The 15,124-nt window shown below is 40.2% G+C and overlaps 1 protein-coding gene and 1 long non-coding RNA gene across 2 annotated transcripts; both read left to right on the top strand.

The window, feature by feature from the left end:
- Positions 1 to 3,006: 3,006 nt before the first annotated feature.
- LOC311297600 (uncharacterized protein) lies at positions 3,007 to 3,853 on the top strand (the record flags this gene model as incomplete). The annotated part of the gene is made up of 3 exons (XM_084419964.1): positions 3,007 to 3,358; positions 3,462 to 3,788; positions 3,834 to 3,853. The coding sequence occupies 3 exons, from the start codon at positions 3,007 to 3,009 to the stop codon at positions 3,851 to 3,853; spliced, it is 699 nt and encodes a 232-aa protein (XP_084276090.1).
- Positions 3,854 to 4,636: 783 nt separating this feature from the next.
- Positions 4,637 to 5,386, top strand: LOC311275591. Its single transcript, XR_014624953.1, has 3 exons — positions 4,637 to 4,704; positions 4,850 to 4,930; positions 5,042 to 5,386. It is a non-coding gene; the product is annotated as an uncharacterized lncRNA (long non-coding RNA).
- The last annotated feature ends 9,738 nt before the right edge of the window (positions 5,387 to 15,124 follow it).

Below are 15,124 nucleotides of genomic sequence, written 5' to 3'. Positions count from 1 at the left end.
GCTGGACGGCCTCCCGTGGCAGGTCCCTCTGAGGAGGGATCTGCTGTCGCAGGCAGGGGGCACAATATTTCACCCCCGGCCAGAGCTGTGGAACCTCTGGGTCTGGCCCCTGAGGGGGCTCGGTACCTAGAGGCTGGCCTGTCAGCAGATGTTGTCGAGACCCTACTCAGCTCCAGGGCTCCTTCTACCAGGAGACTGTACAGCCTGAAGTGGAATGTGTTTTCCACTTGGTGTAGAGAGCGTGAGGTGGACCAAGTTAACTGCCCAGTCTTTATTTGGAGAAGTCTTCTCAATGGAGGAAGTCAGACCAGTTGTTGGTGTGCTTTAGTTCACCCAAGAAAGGGCTGCCTGCATCTAAACAGACAATCAGCAATTGGATTGTCCAGGCTATAGCCACGGCTTATCAGGTGCGCAATTTGCCTTCACCTATGGACGTGAGGGCTCATTCCACCAGGAGCATGGCCTCCTCGGTGGCCCTCCTTTCTGGCGTCTCGCTTCAGGAAAGAGTATCTGCGAGGCGGCCGGGTGGGCCACCCCGCACACCTTCATACGTTTTTACAGTCTGCAACTTCCTGTGACGCCTGGCGCCAGAGTGCTCGCGTCCTAAGTATGCCTGGTTCTCAGCTTCATACTAGGGCAGGTGTGATTAAGGTGTGGCATAGTGGGCGTTTTGAGTATGGCACGCTTCTCCGGTAAAGACGCCCTTCAGATGATTCTGGACAGCGAGGAAGAATTCATCTTTTCCTAAGAGGAAGATTGTGAACGGCAGCATTTTGAAGAGCGAATTGATCCCGCTGAGGACACAATTTCGGAGTAAGTTTTACTGTTATATAATTATTTTTTCTGATAATATATAACTCATATGAATTTTCAGCCTATATTTTGCTTAGTTTTGGCTAGCTTTTGACATCTTACAGGAAAGATTGCCTTACAATATCCCTAACATTCGTGTATATGCTCAAGTGTAAACTTTTTCAATGTGATAGGCTATTACTCTCTAAACATATTTGTATATTAAATATATTTCACTCAGTTTTGATTAGCTTATAACACTGATTATCATGCTAAAATACTGCCTTATGTTTAATGTAGCTTATTTGCGAATATCTGCTTAAGTGTAATGTGATTTAGTCTAAATATATTTCAGCCTCCGGTAAAATATGTGATAGCCTAGGCCTACTGTCTAAATACTAGACATTATATATATATGTGTAATAAACAAAACACAAGGAACTCCAGCACACTATCCGTACTTGCAAAAAAAGTATAAAAAAAATCTGTATGTGTGTAATAAAAAATATATGTGAATGTGTGCGTGTGCGTAATATTTGAGAAAGGAAAACTACTGCTAATAACAAATCAAACCTGTGTGTCCCAGTGGAGTTTTGCTGCCTCTAATGGGGGAAATGTGTCACTGCGCCCAAACAACACAATTTTTATTCATTTTAAAAACAATACAATCATTATAGTACAAATATAAACTGGTTTAGTTGGCTCTTTGTAATATAATCAGTAAAGAATCAGCTTTTATAATTATTAATGTTTAAAAATAACAACTCAAATTAAATATAATAGGGTTTTTATTATAATAATGTTATAATATTTTAACGATATATGCAAACAAATATAATAAATATGTAATATAGTGCACATATTTAGAAAAATACTCCTCTAGCTAATTTGTCTAGCCAACTAGCGTGCTATGGTCATTAATGTTCCTGAGGTAAATGTAACGTCACGTGTAGGTTATAGTGTTCTCCAGCTGTTATTGAGCTCTTCCGCCGGTGAAAAACACTGACTGATCGATATTATGTATGAGGGATATACATTTCGGTAAGTTGTACTGTATCTTTCAACACACCTATTGTTCATTCGTGTTTATTTGCTATTAACTAGTAGTGAAGAGTAAGAGATGATCGGTTCAGGCGATACAGAGATCTGTCACGTCACATTTACAAGCACCAAAACCGTATTTATTGTTGAATTTCTTGATAAAATGGACAGAATCTGAGAGATGAGAGTGTGTTTCATATCAATAGTAACCTTGTCTGTCGGTGTCAGTCCTCTTTGCTTCATGATTTTCCTCTGCGTGAGAAACTGGATGTGTGTCGTGAGAGCGAGTGAAAAGTGTCGATTGCCTGATTCTCAGCATTGGCAGCCCTGCATGAAGTCAAATTAATCTCCATAACACACCACTGAGGATTTGTTCAGCATGATATCAGCATTGACCAGCAGGTGTCGCTGTGTGCATTCCAAACCTGAAGAAATCAACCACTTTTACACACATCAGGCTGGAAAGCTTTAAAGCTTCATGAAGCTTCATCTCACCATCACTACCTTCAGGTTCACTCAGCTCAACAGTTATACGCTATATTAGCAATAATGATTATTTTGGGAGACATGGATGAGCTTTGATTGGTGGTTCCCATCATGCACTGCAACATTAGGCTTTATGTTTATTTCACCAGTGATGGTTGGTTGGTCAGATGAGAGGAAGTTAATAACCACAGGAGGAGCTGATGATGTTTAAAGGAGGAGCTGTAACTATATATAATGAAGAGGAAGACTGACAGAAACAGGAAATGGCTGATAAGTGTGATCTGTGTCTGCTGGGACTGATCATTCTCTCTTCACTTCTCACAGGTAAAGAAATCTGTATTTTCTCTAAAGACATTTAGTGGAATTAGTCTGGAAAGAGTTCATTTGAACATGCTCAGTTTATTATTGCACACATTCACGTTGTGATCTCAGAGTTGTGTATTGATACACACAGATCATACTGTATTATTCCTGATACTGGACATAGTGTCACTCAAACATCTGATGATGAAGAATTATCTTCATATTAAGAGTGTGTCAGTGATTTGAACAGCTCTCTGATAAAGACTAATAGTTTATTCTGGAGAGTGTGTTGTTTGCTTTAAGTCAGGAAAAATACTATGATTTAAAACTTCTGCTTTTTATGCTGGTGTGTTTTATGTTTCATTTATTAATATATATATCATAATGATCACTGAGATATACTGTGTTTCAGGAACCAGTGGAGTGGATGTGTTCATCAGTTCTGGTGAAAATGTCTCTCTGCCCTGTAATAAAGCTCTTTCTGGCTGCAAATCAACTACATGGACCTACGATAACAGTCATTCAGCAGTTAAACTGATTACTGGAGGGATAAAGAATAAAGACACAGAGAGACATGAGAGACTGAGTCTGGAGTCTGACTGCTCTCTGAACGTCAAGAACGTCACAGGAGAAGATTATGGATTATACAGATGCCAACAATATGTGAATGGAGAACAAGGACCTGATGCTGATGTTTATTTTGATGATGCTGATGTTTATCTGTATGTTCTTCATGGTAAGTTTATGATTATGTGGTCAATTTAAAAAGGGCAGATTCTCCCCTTAAACTCAGATGATGATTGAAGAGTCTGTGATTTGTGTCTTGTGTTCAGTTTCAGTGTCTCCATCATCATCATCATCATCATCATCTTCATCCTCACAGACTGAGATCAGTCCAGGCCGCTCTGTGACTCTCTCCTGTCAGTTGTATTCTCTACTCTCATGTGATGATTGGGTTCGTTATGATGGATTTGAGCTGTTGTGGGTGAATCAGGCTGGTGTTGATCTGAAGACAGACTCCAGATATCAGATATTATTATCAGGTCGCTGTATCATCACTCTGACTACAACACTCCTGAATGAAGATGACAACAGAGAGTGGAGATGTCAGCTTACTCGCAGAAATCAGCTCAAGACCTCAGTCAGATTCACTGTCAAGTATTCAGGTGAGAAAACACTCTTTTCTGACAGATTTGTGGAAACTTCCACAGATTGGCTCTACTCTTTCTGATGGCTTCATACGTTTTGGAGTTGTAAAATATTAGTGGTCAAAGTCATAAACTGCATAACAACCCTTATAATTTCCAATATTGGCCTCCTACATGGGTCATACATGATATATTGCATAAATCAGACGAGTGTATTAAAGCCTAGTATGACCCATGTAGGAGGTCGGCTTTAGGAATTATAAGGCTTATGTCCTTCATTCAAGCTGAAGGTTTATTTGCAGAAGCTCAACTGTGTTTCACTCTCATATAAACCAGGAATAAATTATACAGTAACACAGTAATACAGTTATTGTTATGATGAGGCAGGAATGAAGCGGAGAGCGAATCCATATGCAAGCATTACTTTAATAAAACAAACAGGAAATCCAGGCAGACAACAGAACACAGAACTCAGGACAGGAACATGGAAACAGCTACAACGACCGACAAACAACAACTGAAGCACAGAGGTTTAAATACAAATGCAAACAAGCTAAACAAGATAACAAGTGGGCGTGGTAAATAAGAAACACCTGGGGAGACTAATCAACATAACGGGGAACTGCTAAACACGGGACAAGACAGATGAACACAGACATGAATCATTACAGTTATATAGTAATACAGTACAGTCTCTTCTCAACTACTACCATTCTCCTCCTGACAGCTTGAGAGTGAAGTAAGAAGATAATAGATGACAGACTCGTGCACATATTCATCATTTCTGTGATGTGAAGCTCCAGTATTATGTGATGATGATGTTGTGTATATGTGGCATTATGTGTTGAACTGAACTAACAGACGTGATCCACAGATCCAGCTGATCCAGCATCAGAAACTGAAGTGTGTGTGACTGCTGTATCATTATACAGAGGTACGACACGTTCATTTATACTGACAGCTTTATAACATTAAACTATCAGTCAGTCTGTAAATGCTTCATCAATAACTGTTGATAGTTGAATACCCTTGACTTCAGTCATGTACAGTTTCTCTTCTTCCTCTCATGTTTCCTGCAGTGATTGTGATTATTGTTGAGATGGCAGTGTTTGCTGCTCCTACTGTGATTCTTCTTCAGATCATCTGTGCAAGAAGAGCTGGTGAGTTTTGAGCCGCACACAATCTGATGATTCACACTCATCTGATCTGGAACAATCTGCAATCATGATAAAAACACATACGAGAGGTCAGTCAATGCTTTTATTTTGCAGGGAGGAAGGACTCGAAGCACCCAGAGGAAATAGAGATGCCGACAATATTAGAATAAAATACTGATGAGTTTAGAGCCAATCTGCAGCAATATTTACAATAGCAAAAACTTACAGAGGATTGTTCATTGTTTTATTTTCTTCTTCTCAGAAAACAGAGAAACATTTTTACATATAAAAAGCCAGATTTATTTTCATTTATATGGATTTTATGGATATATTTGCCTACAGTGTTGAAAGTCATTCTCTTGCGCTTCATATGTAAACTGCTTTAAATATAATATTAATACAGTAATGGACAGACTCAGACTGTATAATCTCTCTCTGTTCTGTGTGATGGAGCTGATTTGAGGATTCTTGGATCTTGTCTGTTCATTCCTGGTTTTAGCATCTTTTTTCATTTTGAATGATTGCTATAATTTTCTTAATAAACCTCTGCAGTTGTGTTTAATAAGTCTCCTTTCCTGAGATGTTTGTTCCCCTTCATGAGCTGGTAATGTATCTGTAAGTCCACTGAAGCGAGTTGTAGTTGAGAAGCCGCTTCAATAACCGAGAGCTAGATATTGGGTCTTAAACACCTCACGACACCCTGATGGACCCACTGAGAGGTCAGACTTGAAGCACTGAGCAGGATTGACTTCCTGCTCAGCTACTGTTCGGACGCCCTTGCTTACTGCTCCGCGCTTTGCTCTATCGCTTTTACATTTTATCTCCTATATTTTTATATTTTATTTCCTCTTATCACCTCATTTTAACTTCAGCAAATCAGCACAGTGCTCAGACGACACAACTGCCTTCATAAGGATAAGAGAGAAAATGCCTATTCTGGTTCAAGAATCTACTTGCTGCACCAACTGCCACAGACTTTTACAAAGGATTGCAGTTCTTGAAACAAAGTTACTTACGGGACCACCAAACCAGACGGAGCACACAACAGAGTTTCGTCATGGACACCCTCAGCATACAGCCAGTGAGTCCCATGAAACTAGTGCTCCTCGACAGGTAGAGAAACAAGCCGATCGACTTACAAATCTATGGCACAAACAGGGAGCGAGACCCAAAGGCACTCGACAGACATCAGATTGTCACGAGCATCACATATTGCCGCAGTAGCATCCTCTACCGATACAGTTCTAACAAGGATTGCAAACACTGGTCTACTACCACCACCTATACATCTTGAGAACAGATTTGAAGTACTAATGAATGTAAATGAGGAATCCCCAAATGTGATGAATGTGATCGAAAACAGACTGAATGGGCCAGTAGCTAACACTGATGCTAACTGGCGCTCAAGGTCGAGCAGACAGCGACACTCAGCTCAGCGCGCAGCCGAGCCCAGGACTCTGATAGTGGGGGACTCCATAATCAGAAACATTAGCAGCAGGGATACAACTACGTGCTGCCTTCCACAAGCAACAACTTCTGATGTAAACAGGGAACTTCAGAACATTCTGATGAAACATAAGACTGCTAATCGACTCATCATACATGTGGGGAAGAATGATATTCATAAAGAGCAGTCAGAACTCCTTAAGAAGGATTTAAATGAACTTTTTGAAACACTTAAAAGACTGAAAGTTCAAACATTCATCAGTGGACCACTCCCAGCAAGAGGAACAAACAGGTTTTCACGGTTGCTTGGGCTAAATACATGGCTGCAAAAAACCTGCAATATAAAAGGAGTAAACTTCATTGACAATTTCAATCTTTTCTGGAGTCAGAGACAACTTTTTCATCGGGATGGCCGACATCCAAACAAACTTGGTTCAAGAGTGTTAAAGGACAATATCTACTTCTCCCTCAATCATCCTTCTGCAATGTGTGCCAATCCACTCAAACTGAACGGCACACACACACCTGGACACAGTATGAATGACCACGGGACTTCAGTTCAGCAGCAAAATGGACATGCGGTTGACATATCACACAAGGACAATGATAACACCACTCTGCCACAACAACCTCTGCTCACGGACTCAATCTCAGCTGAGCCCTGCACACAGAGCTCACCACAGACAGACATATTAGAAATGCTCCAAGATTCAGCACCCAAGGACGACTTCCTGGAAAACAGCCAGGGAAGCCAGGACATCATATCACAGCCTCCTATAACACCAGAGGAACAGCCCCTTTCACCAGACACTTTTTCCCTCTCTCCAGCATCGCCACTTCTGTGCTTCTCACAGAAAATGGAAGAACTGTTGTATGCTGGAACCAGACTATCCCACTCTTTTGCTGCAAGCCCCCAGATACCAACCAAAAAACGACCGGCACCGCTACCACCAAAGCCTGCGGGCCCAGCTCGCCCTCCCCTAACTTTACTTTTATGAGTGTCTGCAGAGCTGTTAAGAGAGGTGGGGGTCTAGCTGCTCTTTTTAAAGATATCTATCAATGTAAGCAAATATCATTTGGGAATTACCCTTCTTTCGAATATCTGGGTTTTGTGTTAAAAGGTGCTCCACGCATTTTACTTATCATTATTTACAGGCCTCCAAAATACTCTCCAGCCTTTGCTGAGGACTTTACAGAACTGTTATCAACAATTACCTCAGAGTTTGACTGTTTTGCCATTGCTGGAGATTTTAACATCCACATAGATAATGCAGAGAACAATATGGCAAAAGAAATCAAAACTGTTTTAAAAACTTTTGATCTGACTCAGCATGTACATGGACCCACACACAATCGCGGACACACTCTAGATTTACTTATCAGTAAGGGTCTAAACATTTCATTGATTGCTATTAACCCTCTGGGGACCAAAAACGCGCCCGCGCGTTTTGCTCGGTTTTTTTTTTTAGCAATGAAAATAAACACTAAATGCTCTGTTAATTTTGATCTTTCATTTTCGTGTAATACATCAATCGATCCTGTTCAGTTTCTATTTTTTTTCTGTATACTCACAATAAAAATAAAGTGTTTTGCTTTTTGACAAATAAAGAAAAATTAACAAGATGCTATTTCTGCCTTCTCTCTGTCAGTAAACTCCCATTTGAAACACGTTCGAAAATGATCTATAACTCCGCGAAAATTCAGTCAAACAGGCAAACAGACCCACGGGCATAAAGCTTGAGATCGCATCTTTTAAATGAAGTAATTTATATAAAAAACAAATATTCTCAGCTTCTGTAATCTGTACAAAAAGAGAGCGACTCCAGTCGAGCTCATTACGAGCCATTCAAAAGTAATTTGACCACTCCCCGGAGAGCGCGTGCTATTCAAACGCAAATTCTGAGAACGCCCACATCAGCTGTAAACAAAGCGCGTTGCAATCGAGTGAGGCATAATATAACCTACCTTATGGAGAAAAGTTTCTCAGAACAGTGCTGATATGAGGAGCAATATCTCCTGATATGAAGAGCAGATCCCGCTGAGGAGTGAGGTAGGCTGTTTTCTTTTCTCAAGTGTTGATGTGGAATAACGTTATGGAATAACCGCCTATGTAAACCGCAAAAAGATGAATCGCATTTCTATAAAATGACTCGCCTTTCTGTGAGATGAATGAAGGGTACATATTTGTAAAGACTGTTTGAATCGCGCGTCTGTGTGTGAAAGAATAAACTGCTTTGCTATAGCCTACTGAGATGAGTAAAAATCGACTGGAATATGTTGAAATAAAATGTATTTGTATAAGCAACGTATTAAACTATATATATATATATATATATATTTGCTATATTCAAAATAATGAATACATATGATAAAATGTAGGCCTATAATCTTTTTTCTTTTTCTTTTTTACAAAGAAAGAGTACACTTGAAATATTGTTGAAATTGTAATTATTGTTGTAACTGTAACATTTTTAATAAAATAGCAAAACATATTTACAAGATAGATGTAAGCGAAATCTTAAATGGTCAATATAAGTCTTCTTCTAAATACATCTTTTGTCCTTGCATTGTGGCTCAGTCAGTGTCACACCTGAATGAATGGCTAATTATGCAGAGTCATTATGCAGAGTGGGTGGGACATTGTAATCTAAGGTGTAAACTACTCCTCCCCCTCGCATATTGGCTTTCCAAGCAAAACCTGTTTTACACCATTTAAATCAATGTATTTTTTTTTTGTGAACGATAAAGCAAGACTATTTTCACATAATTTTGAAGCTAGAACTCAAAGGGACAACATCAATTAGTCAAAAGTCTTGTGGACACATATTTAATATGTGTTTTGTGGTCTTAATTCAGCAACTTTCATTTTAATTTTTTCCAATAACCACGCATAAACATTATTCTCTTAAAAATACAAACATCTACATACACGTTGCTCGCATATTATGGTAGCCCTGTTTGTGCTATATAGAGTGAATTTACACCTTTGCCATTAACATGTTTATAAATAACTGAAAAAAGCACAAATGTCAAGGCATGTCAGAACATCTCAAGGACCCCAAAAACAGCTTGGTCCCCAGAGGGTTAAGGATGTAGCACTGTCTGATAATTTCTGTATTTTCTTTGATATATTGATCTCTCCTGCCACTGAAGCTAGATCTGTGTCTGTCAAGAAGAGATGCTTAAATGAGAACACTAGTGTACTATTTATGAAGGCTATATCCTTAACACCAAGCATATCTGCAGACTCTGTTGATTTTCTCCTTGATTCTTTTAACTCAAAAGTTAAAAGTGTAATTGATGATATTGCTCCTGTGAAAGTCAGGAAGAAGAGTGGCAGACAAAAAGCACCTTGGAGAAACTCAACAGCAGTGCAAAATATGAAAAGACAATGCAGAAAAGCAGAGCGCATGTGGCGGAAGACAAAACTTCTAGTCCATTATAACATCTACAAAGACAGCCTTCATGCTTTCAATATGGAACTAGGCAAAGCTAGTCAGACTTTCTTCTCAAATATTATAAACAATAATTTAAACAACACACGCACTCTTTTTGCTACTGTAGAGAGACTGACAAACCCCCCAAGCCAGATTCCCAGTGAAATGCTCTCAGACAGCAAGTGCAGTGAGTTTGCTTCTTTCTTCTCTGAGAAAATCAATAATATCAGAAAGGTGATTAGCACATCCTTGACTTGCGCTGGGGTCAGACAGATCAGACCACCTGAGAAAGTAGTTACTATGTCTGACTTCAAAGAAATTGATGGCAAAATTTTGGAAGAAACCGTACAGCACCTTAAAACATCAACCTGCGCCCTTGACACACTTCCCACATCATTTTTCAAAAGTGTGTTAAACAGTTTAGAAGCAGATCTTCTAGAAGTGGAAAATGCCTCACTTCTCTCTGGGAGTTTTCCAAACTCCCTGAAAACTGCAGTTGTCAAGCCCCTCCTGAAAAAGAGCAATCTGGATAAGACCATATTAAGCAACTATAGGCCGATCTCAAATCTTCCTTTCATAGGCAAGATCATTGAAAAAGTTGTCTTCAATCAGCTGAACAAATTCTTAAGCTCGAATGGATACTTTGACCATTTTCAATCTGGTTTCCGACCGCACCACAGCACAGAGACAGCGCTCATAAAGATAATAAACGATATTCGCTTAAATACTGATTCAGGCAAATGATCAGTGCTGGTGCTACTCGACCTCAGTGCTGCATTTGACACTGTCGATCACAACATACTTCTTGACAGGCTGGAAAACTGGGTGGGGATTTCTGGGATAGTCCTAAAATAATTCAGGTCATACTCAGATGGAAGAGGTTATTATGTGAGTAAAGGAGACCATAAGTCTGAGTGGACATCCATGACATGCGGAGTCCCTCAAGGCTCAATTCTTGCGCCACTCCTGTTCAACCTGTATATGCTCCCAATGAGCCAAATAATGAGAAAGAACCAGATCTCTTACCACAGCTATGCAGACGACACACAGCTCTACTTAGCCCTATCGCCTAACGATTACAGCCCCATTGACTCCCTGTGCCAATGCATTGATGAAGTCAACAGTTGGATGTGTCAAAACTTTCTTCAGTTAAACAAAGACAAAACTGAAGTCATTGCATTTGGAAACAAAGATGAAGTTCTCAAGGTGAACGCATACCTTCACTCTAGGGGTCAAACAACTAAACATCAAGTCAGGAATCTCGGTGTGACACTAGAGTCAGAGCTTAGTTTCAGTAGTCATGTCAAAGCAATAACTAAATCAGCATACTATCATCTGAAAAATATTGCAAGAATAAGATGCTTTGTTTCCAGACAAGACTTAGAGAAACTTGTTCATGCTTTCATCACCAGCAGGGTGGATTATTGTAATGGACTCCTCACTGGCCTTCCCAAAAAGACCATAAGACAGTGTCAGCTCATACAGAACGCTGCCGCCAGGATTCTAGGACCTCAATACATTGCAGATATGCTCACTGAATATAAACCCAACAGATCACTCAGATCACTAGGATCATCATAACGATCAAGATGGCGCCGCGGATGGCTGCCTCGGTGTGGAGCTCTCCAGTCATTGTGTTGTTTTTGTTCGTTTGTTCTGCGTTTAGTCATTCTTTTCCTATCAGTTTCACCAAAGACGAACTTCTGGACATTAGGAAACACACACCAGACAAGTTTTTTACAGATTTTGATTACTCAGACGTTTTACTGGACATTCTCGTTGGAGGCGCAGCGGTGTTGTTAAAACGCGCGGTCAGACGCAAACGCGGGAAGCGCGCCGGCGCGCTGGTTAAACTCCGCGAGCGCGGCCTCCGCACTGCACTACCCAGTATTCATCTTGCGAATCTCCGATCTCTTCCTAACAAAATGGACGAACTTCTTCTCCTCACCCGCACTAACAAGGATTTTTTAAACTCCGCTGCTCTGTGCTTCACTGAAACCTGGCTGAGTGAAGCCATACCGGACAACGCACTACATCTGCCGGGCTTCCAGCTGTTCCGAGCGGATCGCATCGCGGAACTAACGGGGAAAACGAGAGGTGGTGGATTGTGTTTCTACATTAACGAAAGTTGGTGTTCAGATGTAACAACACTGAAGAAGATGTGCTCTCCTAATTTAGAGGCGCATTTCATAAACTGTAAACCTTTCTACTCGCCGCGGGAGTTTTCCTCATTCATTCTCGCGAATGTTTACATTCCTCCAGACGCGTGTGTGAGCGCGGCGCTACAACAGCTGGCTGAACATATAGCTGAAATGGAACAAAGGTACCCAGACTCTCTTTTAATCATTCTTGGGGATTTTAACAAAGCAAATCTCTCCCGTGAACTGCCAAAATACAGACAGCATGTTACATGTCCTACCAGAGACAGTAATATATTGGACCACTGTTACACTACGATAAAGAATGCGTATCACTCCGTCCCACGGGCAGCTTTGGGGCTCTCTGATCACTGTTTGGTTCATCTTATACCGACCTACAGGCAGAAACTGAAATCAGCTAAACCTGTATTAAGGACTGTAAAAAGATGGACCAACGAAGCAGAGCAGGATCTACAGGCCTGCTTCGATTGCACTGATTGGACTGTTTTTGAAGCTGCAGCCACCGATCTGGATGAGCTCACAGATACTGTAACATCATATATCAGTTTCTGTGAGGATACATGCATTCCTACCAGGGCATTCTTATCATTCACTAATGATAAACCATGGTTTACTGGGAAACTCAAACAGCTTCGTCATGCCAAAGAGGATGCTTACAGAAGTGGGGATAAAATCTTGTATAACCAGGCCAGAAACAAACTGACAAAGGAGATCAGAGTTGCTAAAAGAAGCTACTCTGAAAAGCTGAAAAACCAGTTTTCAGCCAACGACCCGGCATCAGTCTGGAGAGGCCTGAGGAACATCACCAACTACAAGTCACCATCCCCCCCATCTGTGGAGAATCAACAACTGGCTGACACTCTCAATGCATTCTATTGCAGGTTTGAGAAGCCCAGACTCACACCTCACACCCGCCCTGATGTGCACTTCACACATCCACCATCACCTCCTGCAACCCCTCTCCTCCCCCCTTCTGCCATCCAACCTGAGCTTAACCTGTTAAGCTGCAACCCCACTTTTGAAAAATCCCCAGAAATGACATACCCAAACTGAAACAGATACAGTTCATGAACCCTTTGCATTAAAAGCACAAGTATGATCTCATTTGAAAGCTGACACCTGGCAGTTTATTGTAAATGTAGAATTAATTATTGTCATAATGACAAAAATTGTTATAAATAGCTTCAAAGTTTTGTAAAATTATTCGAAATTAATTTTTATGAAACATCCTCATGAAAATAAAATTGAAGTTGGCACTGGAGCAATCTAGAAATGCACTACAGCTAAAGCCATATGTCTAAACATTCTATGTTTAAAATCTGAAGATAATAAGTCCAAAACTCTGTATTTAGTTAAATGTTTTTCAAGACCATGTCAAATGACTTTATTTTGATTTGACGCTAAAATGCTACTGATGTTTATTGTCATCTTCAAACCATCTATCCAGTATATTGTCTCTATTGTTTTGTGGTGCAGACGATCCCCATTCAGTCTCAGTCTCCCCCTGCACACATTCACACCTCTCCAGCCTGGTTATGGCTCGAAATATGCATTTCTTTTGTCTGCATTATAGCTACTAACGACTGGCTATTCACAGGCTATTCATAGGGTTTCAGTCCCTAATTTCTTTTCTCAAAGTTTACCCCACATTTTAAACTGTATCAAATGCATTTCTTGAATAAAGACACATTTCAGGTAGCATTCAAAAAATAATAAAAGTATAACTTCTAGGTAGCAGGTGCACCTAGGGCTAGCTAGCATGTTAGCTTAGCACACCATCAATACACGACAATTTATGAGATTAAAACCATGTTTGTGCTCTAAACTTACTTTTTAACGCACGTTGAGTATTTTAAATAATCTTCTATGATCTAATTTGGCTTCAGATAAAAAAAAATCAGACAGAAAATATACTATTGGATAGTGTTCTGCACAATGATAGTCTATATAGATTAGCATAACATTATAAATATAATCTATTATTATGAAAATACCTGGCATGGCTTGAAAAACACAGGTAACTCAAATATCAGTGCAATCATCTTTATTGTCTTCAAAACATCTGTATCTGCATGTTACAGCGCGATCTCTTGTTAGCTTTGTGTGTATCAGTGACGTCCTAGAATGTCACATGGTCATGGCTCTTCTTCATCTTCCATTTATGGACTATTATTGTGCATATAGCGCCCTCAGGCTATTGGTATGAATTAAAAAACACAGTATCGGAATACCAAATGCTCATAAAGATTACATCGACGCATTTGGGTATAAATTCAATAAATATTATTCCTGTCTATAGAAATATGATGTAAATCTATGAGAATCTATCAATATTTCTCCAAATCTGCACATTTTTGAGCTAAAGCCCTGAGGGACGTTGTTTTGTGTATCGCTGTCATGACGACAGCACGGAGTTTTTTATGAATGAAAGCGGCTGACGCGCATAATTCATATTAAAGGTATCGACTCATTTTTTCATTTCATAACTCCTGACACAAATTAAGACATAACTGTCACTATGAGTTTCTCAGAATACAATAGTGGTCAAATACTGAAACTTGAGTATTATATCTTTTTAATTATGTATAGTTTGTCAAGGTATAACATTAAATCTGATAGTAATTTTGAATTAAATAAATAAATAACGCTTCAGTGCGCGGGCGCACTGGCAACGGTTAACAGGTTAAGGTCTGCGTGGAGGACGTGAGCAGAGTCTTCAAAAAACAGAAGACTAGGAAAGCTTCAGGCCCAGACGGCATCTCATCTGCTTGTCTAAAAGCCTGTGCTGACCAACTGGCCCCAGTCTTCACGCAGATCTTCAACAGATCATTGGAGCAGTGTGAAGTTCCCTGCTGCTTCAAACGCTCCACTATCATTCCGGTTCCCAAAAAAACAAAAATCACTGGACTTAATGACTACAGACCTGTCGCTCTCACGTCTGTGGTCATGAAGTCGTTTGAAAGACTGGTGTTGGCCTATCTGAAGGACATCACCGGACCCCTGATGGATCCCCTTCAGTTTGCTTACAGAGCAAACAGGTCTGTGGATGATGCAGTCAACATGGGACTGCACTATATCCTGCAACATCTTGACAGACCTGGGACTTATGCACGGATCTTATTTGTGGACTTCAGTTCGGCCTTCAATACCATCAT

The sequence above is a fragment of the Rutilus rutilus genome (assembly GCF_951802725.1).
Source record: "Rutilus rutilus genome assembly, chromosome: 1".
NCBI classification, from domain to species: domain Eukaryota; kingdom Metazoa; phylum Chordata; class Actinopteri; order Cypriniformes; family Leuciscidae; genus Rutilus; species Rutilus rutilus.
The sequence above is the reverse complement of the archived record's forward strand: the minus strand, read 5'-3'. Positions and strand labels throughout refer to the sequence as shown.